Raw genomic sequence first — 13,387 nt, 5'->3', positions numbered from 1 at the left:
TGATTTCTGATTGGCTAGGATCTCATGTGTCTTATAAATGAAAATTATGGCAACAATATTTTAAATGGCTTTTCAAAATGTTGAAAAATGGAGCAGGACTACTCCCCTCAAAGAAAATCTTAACCACATCCACTTTAAAAATGAAGCTTGTGAAAATTCAGCGGGATACAACTGTGGCATAGCTGTGTTGAATGTTTTATAAATTTTCTCTTGTTATTACAAAATAATATAAAATGTCAAAATCAAGTATTTATAATCAAATGCAGGGTACTGTCATCTCATTCTGGATGATGTCATTTGCTCTTCTATTATTTTTCTCATGGGATTGCATTTTTCTGTAATTTATGAGATTTGAAATAAACACTCAATTTTTATAATAGAAAAATACATGCATATGTAGAATATATATTATTAGGACATCAAAGGAATATATTATTTATTGTGAAAAGAGTTGTGCATTTTAGACATTTTTCTTTTGACAGCATGTGCTGATGATTCTTTTAACTATCAGGCATTCTAGGTTAGAGAAGATTGGCTTTAGTCTGCTATTTATTTTGTGCAATGCCTAAATGAATATGGTAAAGGTTTCTTTCATGCGCACATTTTATATATTAATGGTTCAACTATGCATTTTTATGTTGGTGTGAAATCCAAAATGCACTTTGTTATGGATAAATATCATCCTGTTCTGTATTCTTACAATTTGCTTTATACCAGTCTAACTGAAAACAGAAACCTCCCACATGTTCCAGCTTTAGGGATCTGTCACTTTAATCATGAGAAAATCCAGGCATGTTGATAGCAATGATGTCACACTTTCAGCCTCTGCTCATTTCAAGCACATGGTTGAAGCAAACAAATTGGTATTTGTATATTGCTCGGATGCCTTAATAAGACATCCAACAGCACCTTCACCCAGGATATTGGCTAGCCTAGCCTATGATATTTCAAAATAAAGATTTATTTTAAAATACAAGAAATGGTCAGGTTGAATACCCCTTCAAGAGTTTAATTTTTAAAGAGGAAGCCCAATGTATATGTTGTAATTCAGATGATGGGTGAAGGGAAATAAAGATTGGTATTGTTAGCATTTTTGTAAACCTGTTTGCACATGGAGCCTTCTGACTTCTGGGATCTCCCATTGGCCTTACAGTTATCTCTGGGCAGCTATGTGGGCAAGATTTTATTTATTTATTAAATTTGTATGCCGCCCATCTCCCCCCAATGGGTGATTTAGATTTAGAGGAAATAAGCAAGTGAATGATTCTAAGGGAGACTAGAAGCATATATTGCCCATCCATCAATAAGAAAAGGGAACAGGTAACTTCAGGACTATGGGAACTTCTCAGACAGGGCAGCATTGCTGATGACATATTAATCTTATTTCATCCTGTTACCCTCATGTTATATTGAAGCTATAGTTTCCAAGATTCCTAGCTAAAATAGTAAATGGGAATTCTGGAAGCAGTAATCCCAACTCATCTGCAGAGAACCAGGCTGGAGAAAGTTGCACTATTAGCCAAATTATTACAACCCACCACCAACCACTTAGTATTTATTAATTTATTTAAATGATTTGTATGGCTGCCCAACTCATAAAACAAATATTAGAGCATCAGTATTTGACATGCCAATTTTTAAAGTCATAGAGTCAGCAAAAATAAGATATCTAACAGATCTTTGCAGGCCTACCACGTCAAGCCAACTAATACATATCTGGCTTCTTAGATAACATATTGTTTAGAGTTCTTGTAAGATAAGTGGGGATTATGGTGTGGCATATGAGATCATTTGTAATCATAGTCAGAACCAGAAAACCTATGCCAAAAATATCTAAGGGTTTATTTTGATGTGAGTTAGAGTAACATTGTATGAAAACATTCTGAAGTAATATCTTAAGAGCCTCAGTGGCAGGACAAATTGTTAAATAAATTCATAGGGTGCAGTGCTTATAGCCACATAATTAATATTTTACTAAAATACATGGACAAAATGTTTATATTAGGTCTGCAGAAATATTGTGCAGGTATTTTGGATATAGCCATATCAACACAGGTGTTCTGAAACAATGCAGATTCTCACTTGATATTAATTTGTTAAGAACATACTTAAGAATAAGGTGTAATGCGGTCTACTGGCGACGAAACTGAAGTATTCATTTCCGATGCAGCATGGTTGAAAACGGCTAAAAGCATAATTCTCTAAACAGAATATTCTACATGATCTAGAGCACAATGCGCTAGAAGCAAACAAGGAGGACCACTTTAAGATGTTTACTGAAAAGAGAGCTCCACTTGTGATTCATGAAGGCAAGGAAAGCTACACACTAACTCAAAGAGGGGAGAGATGCAAGTATCTATGATATTTTACCTAAGATTTTATCTGCAGTAGTATTAATGTAAAACCATCTCTGGGCATAAACCAAACAACAGATTGTTGTTCCCAGGGTTGTCAGTCAAGAGGCAATAATAGGAGAAGTAGCAGTACATGAAAGAGCCAGTTTGGTGTAGTGGTCAAGGCACCAGGCTAGATCAGAAGACTGAGTTCTAGTCCCTCCATAGACACAAAGCCTGCTGGGTGACCTTGGGCCAGTTACTCTCTCTCAGCCCTAGGAAGCAGGCAATGGCAAACTACTTCTGAAAACTTGCCAAGAAAACTGCAGGGACGTATCCAGGCGGTGGCCAGGAGTCAACAGTGACTCAAAGGCACAGACACACACACACACACATGCACACAAGCAGTACATAAACACAAAAGTAAGAGAGAAAAAATCCACAACTTCAGTTAAAAGAATATATACCCCATTTAAATAGGAGATTCCAGCTAAAACCCATACATAAGATGGGCTTTAAGGAGGAATTTGAGAAAAAGAAGGCCAGAAGAGCAGCTGAAGTTTAACAGAGTAGCTATGAGGTTTGGGGAATTAGGAAAAGGCACACATAGAAGAGAGAGAGTGAGTCTTTGTGTATATGTATGTTTGTATAGGTCAAGGAAAGCTGTGAATGTAAAAGCTATGTAAGGTATTTCTAGATTTAAATAAAGACATAGACAAGGAAGCAATGTAGAGATATGGCATCTCATATGTTCTGAATAATGAGGCAGTGGAATGATTTAGGTAATAGAGTAGAAATAAGATTTGATTGTTAAATAGGCTATTAGAAATTGCAGTAGTGAAGGTACAAGATAGATCTTGATTATAAAACACTTCTAAAAAAATCCAGTTTTATTGAGATATGTATCAACCCTGTGGATACTCTGTTGTCAAAAGAAAGGAGATCAGATATTCCAAATGGGAGGAAATGGCCTTTATTTTTATTTGTTATTAACCCCAGTAGAACCACGAACACCAGAGTAAGAATCATATGACATCCTGTATAGTAGAATACATTTAATGCCACTGGAGTTGAAACCTGGGGTGTCTTTGTCCCAACAGATGAAGGGAGGCCATTCAAGAATGTTAGCATCTTGATTGTGATTTTCATTATCTGAGCAGAAAATGTCAACAACGGGACTTGTCTGTCCATTGCTTTTCCACGCTGCCCTCATTACAGTAATGAGATTTTTATGCATGTGTACATACATGGGATATGCATTTGGAACACCAGAGAGGGAGAGTCTTAGGATAGGACTGAGGGTAGGAGCAGAGAGAGTGATGACAATATTAAGCATCCTTTTCCGGGATAATATTGGAACAGCATCACGGACATTTGCTTGAAACCACTGAGTCCCTGAAAGAAGTGTTAGGCTTGGGATATGGAGCAGAGCGTGTTTCCTATAGCTTGCCCCATAACTCTGAGGTCTCCTTACTGCAAACAGCTGTGGGACCAGGGGTGGGATGGAGCTTGCCATGTTTAGCATCACTTTTCTAGTCATTCTCTCTCTTATTCTACACTCTATGTATTGCTCATTATGCAAGCATAGTATGATTCTCTTCTCACACTTCTAATCCCATTTTAATTTGGGGGTTTCCACAACATGTATTAGCAGGTGGGGAAGTCACCACACACAAAAAAAAGAAGTCTGCACCAGATTAATAACACCCAAGGTTTTCATTCATACCCAATATTCAGTTTTAGCATCCAGAGTTCCAGCTCATGTCAGACCTACATGCATGTAAGGATTGCCTGGCCAGTTTCATTAGTGGGGAGTCGCTCTCTCTTGTGCATTGCAAATCATTGCTTACTGAAGACCTCTTTATCCTTCAGAGAAATTTTAAAGTTTTGGAATTCTGGATTCAAAACACTGATTTTGAATTTGAGACTGAGTGAGACTGAGCCAGTATGTTTTGGATAAATATGTTAATCAAATTAATTAAATTAATATTTTCCTAAAGTTGGGGGGATAGAATCCTCCTTTTTGATCTAAGGCTAGAAGAAAATCCTGACTTTTTTTCAGTGATGTATGTATTAACTATATGGCAAGATTCAGTGGAGAGAAATAATAAACTTCATAAGGCTGCAGTTTTATACAGGTAAATACAGTTACATTTACTCCAGACAGATACACACACCCACACACACCTTCACATACACTGTATTTGTGAAGTATTACAAGAAAAGTCATTTAGCTGTTGTCTTCTAACCTTGTAACTGATCTGTTTGCTTCACTAATTTCAATGTCTTAACCCATATACAAAACTCAATTTTTTAGGTGAGCAGACTTTTTAAAAGAGCCATATGATTTCAGTCATATTGAACTGAGTGCTAGCTTGACCAACAGAGATTCAAGTAAAGTATATTTTGTATCATTATTGGTCACTATGAGGTGCTAGAAATCCATCTAGAGAAATAAGAGGTAAATAGTGAAGAAATAAAACATAATAGCTTTTTTCAGTGTTGCAGAAATTGAAGAGCAAATATTTTACATAAAAATATAGAAACAAGTTGTGTTATTTTTATGTCGTTTGATATGCCAAAGCTGTGGGAGATTTCAGAAAAGGTGAATGAAAATGGCTTATTTTGGTTTCTTATATTAGATCTAATCTATTCCTAGTAATTGACTCCATGCAATAATAACCTGACTTAATACAGAAACCAGTTTTAAAAGGCACGTATGTTACAGAATGTTATAGATTGTGCCTGATAGCATAATTATTTAGATGCAGAATTGAGTAGAGTATGCTTTTGACTTGCCTAAGTCAATATTTAATATAAATAAAAGAATGACAGATCTATGCTTTCCTTGTACACTCTTCCTTTACGTCTGGTTTTACAAACTATCCCAAGTCTGGTATAAAAGCATTAGTGTTAGCAAGACTTTAAAAGTGCATTTCCAAGATTTTCTTGCCAGAATCACCTCCTATATCAGATTTATAACACTACTCATATAGTTAATACTGATGAATGAAAGAATAAAAAACAAAAATTGGACTTAAAATATTCATTTATCAGTTCTCTTGTAGATTTTAAAATAATGTTCAGCTATACAGATGAAAAAGAAATTGATTGTGAAAAAAGCATTGCATTTTATTATATTCATGGACCATTCCAACTTTGGTAAACTATAAGGATAATTTTTGTATTATGTAGTTCATCATTGTCTCTTCCCTTCTTTAAATTTGACTTGTGGACAAGTGTTGATATGACTGTTTAGAAATACCAGAAAAATATCTATAGGGAGCTTGTATTTCAACCATTCCTGATGAAAATACTGTCCAAGCTGTACAATTTGAGACTTTAATACATAACAGCCTTAATTCACTTATTCTAATAGGCTTTCTCTGCTAATAGTTACCAGCTGTAAGTAATACATTAGCAGATCTGTAACACAGTGGAAACATATTATTTAAAATGATGCATTTTAAATAAATCAAGACCAAATGCCCTGCATATGATTCATAGGAAAAGGCTAGAATGGTCAATATATTCTAATACCTCATTGTTAGTGCATAAAAAAAAAAAACTATTACAGCTACAGAGTTTTCAATCCATACTGCAGAAGAGAGAATACTTACTGTAGTTGCTGTTAAGATCCCGTACTCCTTTTATTTTGCCTCTCTTGTCAATCTTGACGTACCACTGAGTTCGACAGAATAGTCTTCTCACTCTTACATTCCCCCCTTCCATATAATCATAGCTTCTGGTATGTCGCTCTGGGGAGGAACAGTTCACATTTGTAGCCATTTGCTCTGGGTTCATGTCATTGCAAGCTAATGATAGAGCGCCCACGAGGAAGATAATGTAAAAATATGATCTGTAGAACAAAGTTGGCAGGATCCATGTCAATATCCATTTGTGCATTATAGTGCAGTGTTCTGGGTGCTCACGAACAACATAATGAAAAAAATCCGTCTTCAGTAGCTTGCCGTTCCTTGGTCATTGACCTGTCCTCTGTCTTTCCCTTGATTTGTAAAGTGACTTAACCAGCAACTGTGCTTCCTCTTGCAAAGAACAAAAAAAAAACTTCTTTTAAAATATCAATATTAGAGAAAATTGGCCCTTTAAATATCCTTTAGCCAGGATATCCTTCAAAGAAACAGGTTGCAATAACCTCAGCTGCTGTAACTTCCTTTGCTACTTGTATTCACTGCTCGCACTGAAAGCAAAAGATCTATCAGGAAATTGGTATGCATAAGTAGTTATGGTCATTACATAAGCAATGAATAAAACAGTCAGAAAGCAAAATGTTTATGCAGACATGTTAGCAATGGTCTTGGATGCTAAGAAAGCATTTTAAATGTTGATACACAGTTCTACTCTCTTCTGTTTTGCAGTTCTCTCGTGTCCCTTATGATTCAGCTAAATTGCCAAACTTTTCTGTAGGAAACCACTACTCAACCCTCTTTCATTTGATTGCTTCATGCATCTATTACATTAGGAAATTATTATAGGCTTGCTCCTATATCCCAGTTTTAATTGTCAGGAGAACTGAAGAACATTTCTCCCTATTTTTACACCCTCCACACACACAGATACACAGAGTTTTATTACTGCTGGCTCATAAGGAACTGTCAAGAGCGTTACCTCTGCTATTACAAAATCATGAGGATGGAAAACGTTAGCAGCTAAGAAATCTTTTAAGAAGTTTTAAGAAGACAGATGACTTACTTGCTCCTGTTGATAACAGCTGGACACACAAGTATTCCATTTCTGTTGTTTGCCTTTTGCAACATGAGACGCTCTACTGTAGCTACAAACTTTCCTAGCTCAGAAAGACTGCGACAGGATGATAATTGTTTCCATAAATCAACATGCGCAAGAGGGTGTGTGCCTATACACTTGTGTGTGTGTGTGTGAGAGAGAGAGAGTGAATGTGTTGTATTTAGCCTATTTAGACTTAATTTTTTTTTAAAAGAAAACCTTTGCTGACCTCTCTTGGAAGCAATTAGGACATAACTAGTCAGCTGTCAGTGGAATACATGAATAAAAATAAAATGCTGTGTGGAATTCTGTAGTCATCAGAGGGAGCTATGAACGTGTTTGATGCCTTACATCTCAAGTCTTCTGGAGTTCTGAGTTCTTTGATTCCTAAATTCAGACACTATCCTACTGTTATTGACTATTGATTTAGTAAAGCATGATCCTTTACTGAAGCAAATATACATTTCTTTCTCAAGTCTGATGACTGCACTTTCTTTGTTCTTTGGGGACTGTTTCAGTTGATATTCTGTACTTTTTTTCCTAAATTGTGTACATTGGCTGTAATAGTCTGTCAGGCAAGAGTTAAACTGGTCTGTGTTGGTCAGCTTTGGCCACTGCTAGTCCTGCCATAACTTGGTAAAGGAATAAAGCGAGGATAGCAACATACTAAAATTAGCACTTGTGCTTCCTCATTCAGTGTCTTGGCATTGCAAATAGTATTCCACCTTGGATTAAATTAAATTGCAGAATTCTCACTGATTTGAATGAAGCTGGATTATAGTCAGATTTGGAGTCACTGCAAATGATATGAACATGTCTGGATTATCATCTTTACCAATGATTTGTCATCTATCAGTCAGTGCCACACACAGGTATCAATAAAGGAATGGGAACATGTTTGAGAATAAAATGTAAATCTACCATTAGAGTTAGCCATGCTAAAGTAGCACAGTAGTTAATCATAACAACAGATAGTAGCTGATTTGGCTCCTGATTTCTGTGCAGCCTATATTATTTGCTTCTTTAGCCTAAAAACAATGTTGAAAAGTGCCAAACATTTTAACACATTTTTGTAACAAGTCAGGCTGAGGTTTTATTAGGGAGAATGGAGAGGATATTTTAAAACTTTCTGTGCTCTGAAATGAACTGAATATAGTTTTCCACAGAACCAGTGCAACGGAAAGCTGTTTATACATACATACATACATACATATATACATGCATATATCCTGCAACTTTTATATTTCTTCAGTCAAGCGAATCAACGTCTCGTATCAATGGTCGCTCTTACTCTTAGTAGTTCACTTGTTTTAGCTATTGTATTTTTCAAGATCTCAAAGCAATGGCAGATCTCTAGCCATTACCATGGAAACCATATTTAAACAGAAAAGCCGTTGCTATTTCAAGGTGAACAAAATGAAAATATTATGCAGTCTCATTTTGTTGATTCCTACAAGCGAGCTCCAAATATCACAAAGGCTTCAAGTCTTCACAACAACTTTCAGAGGTCTTCAGCAAAGAATAGCTTATCCAATAATAGGCATCCATCAAGGGTGTATAATAGTTTATTCAGTCAATGACCAGCCCCCCCAAAAAAACCCAAAGTAAAACCAAATAGATGAGATAAAATACTGACATAACAAAGATAAAATATAACATAAAAATGTGACATGCACTGCTATAATGGTTCATTGATTACCTGTGCAAGTGTCAATCTAAAATATTACAGACTATAAAACTAAAAAGATAGCTATGAGAGCTTCAAAGAAAAGACCATGGAGGATTGCAATTCAGAGAGACTTTGCCCAACATTTCTTTCTAGCATCAATCACGCAATCACGCTAAAGATTTTCTCAGTGGGCTGTATTCAAGAACAAAGAGGTTTGTTCATTTATTTACAGATTTTTTTTTATCCTGTCCACTCAAATGACACTGATTGGTATACATGATAAAACATCAAATATAGTATCATCCCAGCATAACCAACCCTCAACCTTTTAAAAGCCCTTAAATGAAGTTGAAATTGGAGCGATTACAGCAAACTAATCCCTAATCATCATCATATCTAGATTTCAACAGCACACAAGTAACAGCTTCTAGAATGCTAAGAGGGGGGACCAAGCACACTGCTGGGGACAGTGTGTTCCACAGAGGAGACCTGCCTTCTGGGTCCATACCCTCCTCACCCCTTGTGGGGTAGAACTTTAATCAGGCCCTTTCTGGAAGATCTTAAAGGACAGGCAGAGTTGTTTTGGATAAGGCAGTCCCTAATGTGATCTAGGTTTATGGTTTCATAGAAGCTATCTGTTGGACATAATGATCAAGACATTCTCATCTGGTTTTGTTTAAGCTCTGCAAAGAAAGGGATTGGTCTTCTAGTGAACTGGAATAATAACAATATTCTCCAAAGTTGAAAATGAAGTATATGTGAGTTGTCATTGACATTCAGTAGAGTTTCATTTCAAGTAATTATTTAGGAGAAGATGTGAAATCTCACTTTATTGGTAAAATCCTAGGCATGTATGACAAATATGCGCCTGATGGACCTGATGCCTGATCTCTCTTGATAGGCTAGGTACTCTAGATGGAATTCATAGCATGCTGCTGCAGAGGAAACATCTGTTTCAGGTTCAATACTGCTTTAGAATTGATTTTAACTTTGGAAAATCAGGTTATATATTTTCTAAATAAGTAAATAAACACAGACACATATGACAGGAACCAGCCTAGCAGGTGTGGGAGGAGGCTGATCTAGATTATGTCATTCTGTTTCTTTAGACTTTGAATAGAAGGCTGGCATCATAATGCTCTTTGATCTATGAAACCCAAGTCCAACTTCAATTAAAGTTTGATAGGTCCTTATGTGAGACCCCTTTATGGAACATATCACTCTTTATTGACTGACAAGACATTTAGTTAAGATATGTGACATGTCACAGCTACCAAACAGTTGTTTTAAAAGTTAACTTTAGAACTAATGAGTGAGCTTGTAATTCAAAGGGAAGATGTGTTTGTGGGGAATGGTAACAGAAGATTAAGGTCCTGTGTGGAAAGCCTATGTATAACGAGAATGAAGAATGGAGGACCCTCCCAGAAAATTGCAAATATTTTTGAATTTGAAAGAGACTTTCACCAGTTGTGGCTTACAGTTGTATAATGTTTCACATTAGTGAGGAACTTCATTAGCCTTCTTTGTGAAAACTCAAGCATGATGGAAATTTCACTTTAATTGAAAAGTCTTTTGCATGATATTATATAACTTATTAGTTGATGACTTTCAGGAAGTAAAGATGAGCATAAAATTGTAGCTGTTACTTTTTATGGATAATACTTTTTATTGGCTTAATATGCTACAGTGGCTCTTCAAGATCTCATAATGGGGCTGGATACCTGAGATTTTTTTAACTGGAATCAACCCAGGAACCTTCTCTATTTGGCATATGCTACATGCTCTGTCATTGATCGTCTTTCCAAAGGCCAGTATGGTTAGGATGATTAGGACAGTGTAATTCAACAGGTACCAAACTATATTGTCATACAGTATTTGGTTTTCCTGCACCTGTCATTTGAGACTGTATCCTTTTTCTGCAACAACCATTCTGTGCCAATCATTTCAGCGGTTGTGTTGTTTCAAGCACTGAGAGGGAGCAAAGTTGGAGTTGCTGCCTGTGCTTCGGAAAGGCAAGTTATGGCCGGGCAGAAACACTTCTCACCCCATTCTCCTTGTTTCCCTGACGACTCACAAGCATCCAGGCCAGCCTTCCAGCTGCCTGTGATAATGAGCCACACCTTGGTGTTTTCAAGGACCAGCCGGCATCCACAAGCAGCCCCAACCCCACCAAGGATCTTAGCTTAGAAGAGCAAACATTAAGACAGGGTGGAGGAGTGGGAGGTGTGTGTAAGAGGAAACATGACAAGCAAACAGCCTGCAGACGGGGAAGCGGAGGCGATGTCTATTACTGTAGCTATTGCAAGCAGGCAAGAGGCCTAGTATGCAACTGCCAAGTCCACAGGTTGTGGCGAGCAGCTTATCGGGGTGGGGGTCCTGCTTGCACTTTTCCTGGGACTCAGGAGCAACCAAAAGAGGAGCAAGCACACTGAAGCAGCACCTGACCTCGACTAGTGCAAGAATATGTGGAAAAGGCTTAAAGGTTGTATGCCACTCTACTGACTTGACAAATTTTATATATTTATACAGACTTTATGCATTTTATAGACTTTTGCTTGAACTAAGTATTAAAGGATTGAGTATGAAAGATATATTTACATGACAACATCACCTTGCCAGTCCTAGATGGGTGGAGAGCAATAGTCTATAAAATGCATAAAATCTGTATAAATATATAAAGTTTGTCAAGTCTGTAGAGTAAATAGTAAAATGTTGTTGGGGAGGGGAGTATGGTGCAATAAAGCATTTTATACAGCTTTGCTACACTGTAGTGTGTCTAGTCCCTGGAAAATAAAGAACCCTCACAAGCACATGCGTGCTTATACATACATGTACATTGATTCTGAATAGTTACTGACTATTATTAAAACATCAGCAGTATTTGTTTGATTTTGCCCAGGTTTGGCTTTATAGAGATATCACCTATTTCTGATACGAACTGTTGACTTCAGAGATATCCTGCAACCACTTTTACTTATTTCAGAAATGGCTTCCCATTCAGTGCCTGGAAACATAGCATCTGCAGTGTTTCTTAGAAGATTGTCTTAGTGATCACTAATTAATATTTTCTAATATTTAAAGTTTATCCACTCTTGGTCATCTCTGCATGGCTAACTTGTTTGTTTACATTACCATTCAGTGTAAGTTACCCTACTTTACCTGATACTTTGCTTCGGTTCCAGAAATCTGGAGAGACTCATACTTTTAAAAAATGTTTCTCATATTTTTTCCCCAGCTCTGGAAAAGAAATCGTTTTGGTAAATTGCATAGTGAATTATTTCCAGGACTTTTCCAGCTCAGATTTTTTTAAAGCCTTGGATAGAATAATCCTTTATTCATATTCTACAGCACTGAAGATGCAGTCCACTGCATTAATGAGATGACCATCATTTCTAAGGTGTGTTCATTTGGGAGTGAAGAATTTTCCATAAAATACAGAGAAAACCATAAAAGGAAAAAGAATAGATACAACCTCCATGGTAATGCCTTCCAAATTACATATATTTTATATATGCCCATTATGTACATGCCCATTATATACATTTTCTTGAGGAATAATTAAATGGGATCAAAAATATGGGAGTGAATATATTCTACATACTAAATATATTTAGTATAAATTAGTATGTTAGTATATATTACTATATATTTGGTATATACTAAATATATACTAAATATTCTAACCCTGCTATATCATGGTTCTAAAGTGGAGGCCATTCTTTTAATTCTTTAAGCATTCTGATTGCATAAAAGTCACCCATTGGGGGAGATGGGCGGCATACAAATTTGAAAATAAAATAAATAAATAAAAATAAAAAGAATAGCTGGAATGTTTAAAAAGTTTTTATTTGTGCCCTGGATTTTAATTGCAGCTTGAATTAATCTTATATGAATCTTACATGAATAAAAGAAATAACATATTCTTGAGGTTTTAATGGTGAATAAGTCTGTGTACCTGTGGGAACAAAATCAAGATATATTTTATAATAATTACTGCCCATAAAATTAAATGCATCCGTGATTGTTTTTTGTGTTTCTTGATGGAAGATACCTTGGGGTTTACAAATCTGAATGCTGCAATTCATAAAGGGGAAACTATTTGTGCTTGGCAAATATTTAATTGTTTCATCTTGCACATCACAACAGTCTAAGATTCAGGAAACTATATACTATGAGTTGATGTGAGTCAATGTTCTGGGTTGCAATCTTTTTAAAATTAATATTAAAATATTTCCTTACGATGCTGTTGGGAAAAGATATACTGGTTGCAGATAGTACATTTGCATTTCCACATTCTCTAAAGCAACTTTTTGCTATCAAATCCAAAGTGCTGCACAGGAATAGTAATTAACATATTATTCTGATATATTATGAAACAAAAGAGGCTAATATCAGCAAATCGTGCATTTTTTTTCTCAAGGTATGACTTCAGATAACACAGGAGGATTAGCAAAGCTCTTAAGAGTGTATTATACCTGATTATATCTTTAAATCTGTAGCAATGGTCTTCTGGTATGAACTTTGTAAATTAAATTTATTCCCATCTTTCTGCTAATATAAGCATTCAAGGTGACTTACAATAATTCAAGGTGACTTACAATAATGGAACAAAATACAGAATTTAAAACATGGCAGTAAA

General features: G+C 36.0%; 2 protein-coding genes across 6 annotated transcripts in view; one reads left to right on the top strand and one right to left on the bottom strand.

Annotated features, from left to right (window-relative positions):
• FGF7 (fibroblast growth factor 7) overlaps positions 1 to 7,353 on the bottom strand; it is a 31,493-nt gene extending 24,140 nt beyond the window's left edge. The window contains exons 1-2 of one of the 3 annotated variants that reach the window (XM_088148578.1): positions 7,047 to 7,353; positions 5,954 to 6,192 (exon numbers count right to left, since the gene is read on the bottom strand). In XM_088148578.1, coding sequence (XP_088004704.1) covers positions 5,954 to 6,192; positions 7,047 to 7,111 — 304 coding nt within the window. In that variant the 5' untranslated portion in view covers positions 7,112 to 7,353. Of the gene's footprint in view, positions 1 to 5,953; positions 6,550 to 7,046 lie in introns of all 3 variants that reach the window. The other 2 variants (XM_015887414.3, XM_007424289.4) reach the window with 2 other exon arrangements.
• Positions 1 to 13,387, top strand: part of FAM227B (family with sequence similarity 227 member B) — an 86,864-nt gene that overhangs the window by 43,377 nt on the left and 30,100 nt on the right. The window lies entirely within an intron of this gene.

This window comes from Python bivittatus, unplaced genomic scaffold (assembly GCF_059951505.1).
Source record: "Python bivittatus isolate LINGU-HERP-01145 unplaced genomic scaffold, Pbiv_v1 ctg000530_np1212, whole genome shotgun sequence".
Classification (NCBI taxonomy): domain Eukaryota; kingdom Metazoa; phylum Chordata; class Lepidosauria; order Squamata; family Pythonidae; genus Python; species Python bivittatus.
The sequence above is the reverse complement of the archived record's forward strand: the minus strand, read 5'-3'. Positions and strand labels throughout refer to the sequence as shown.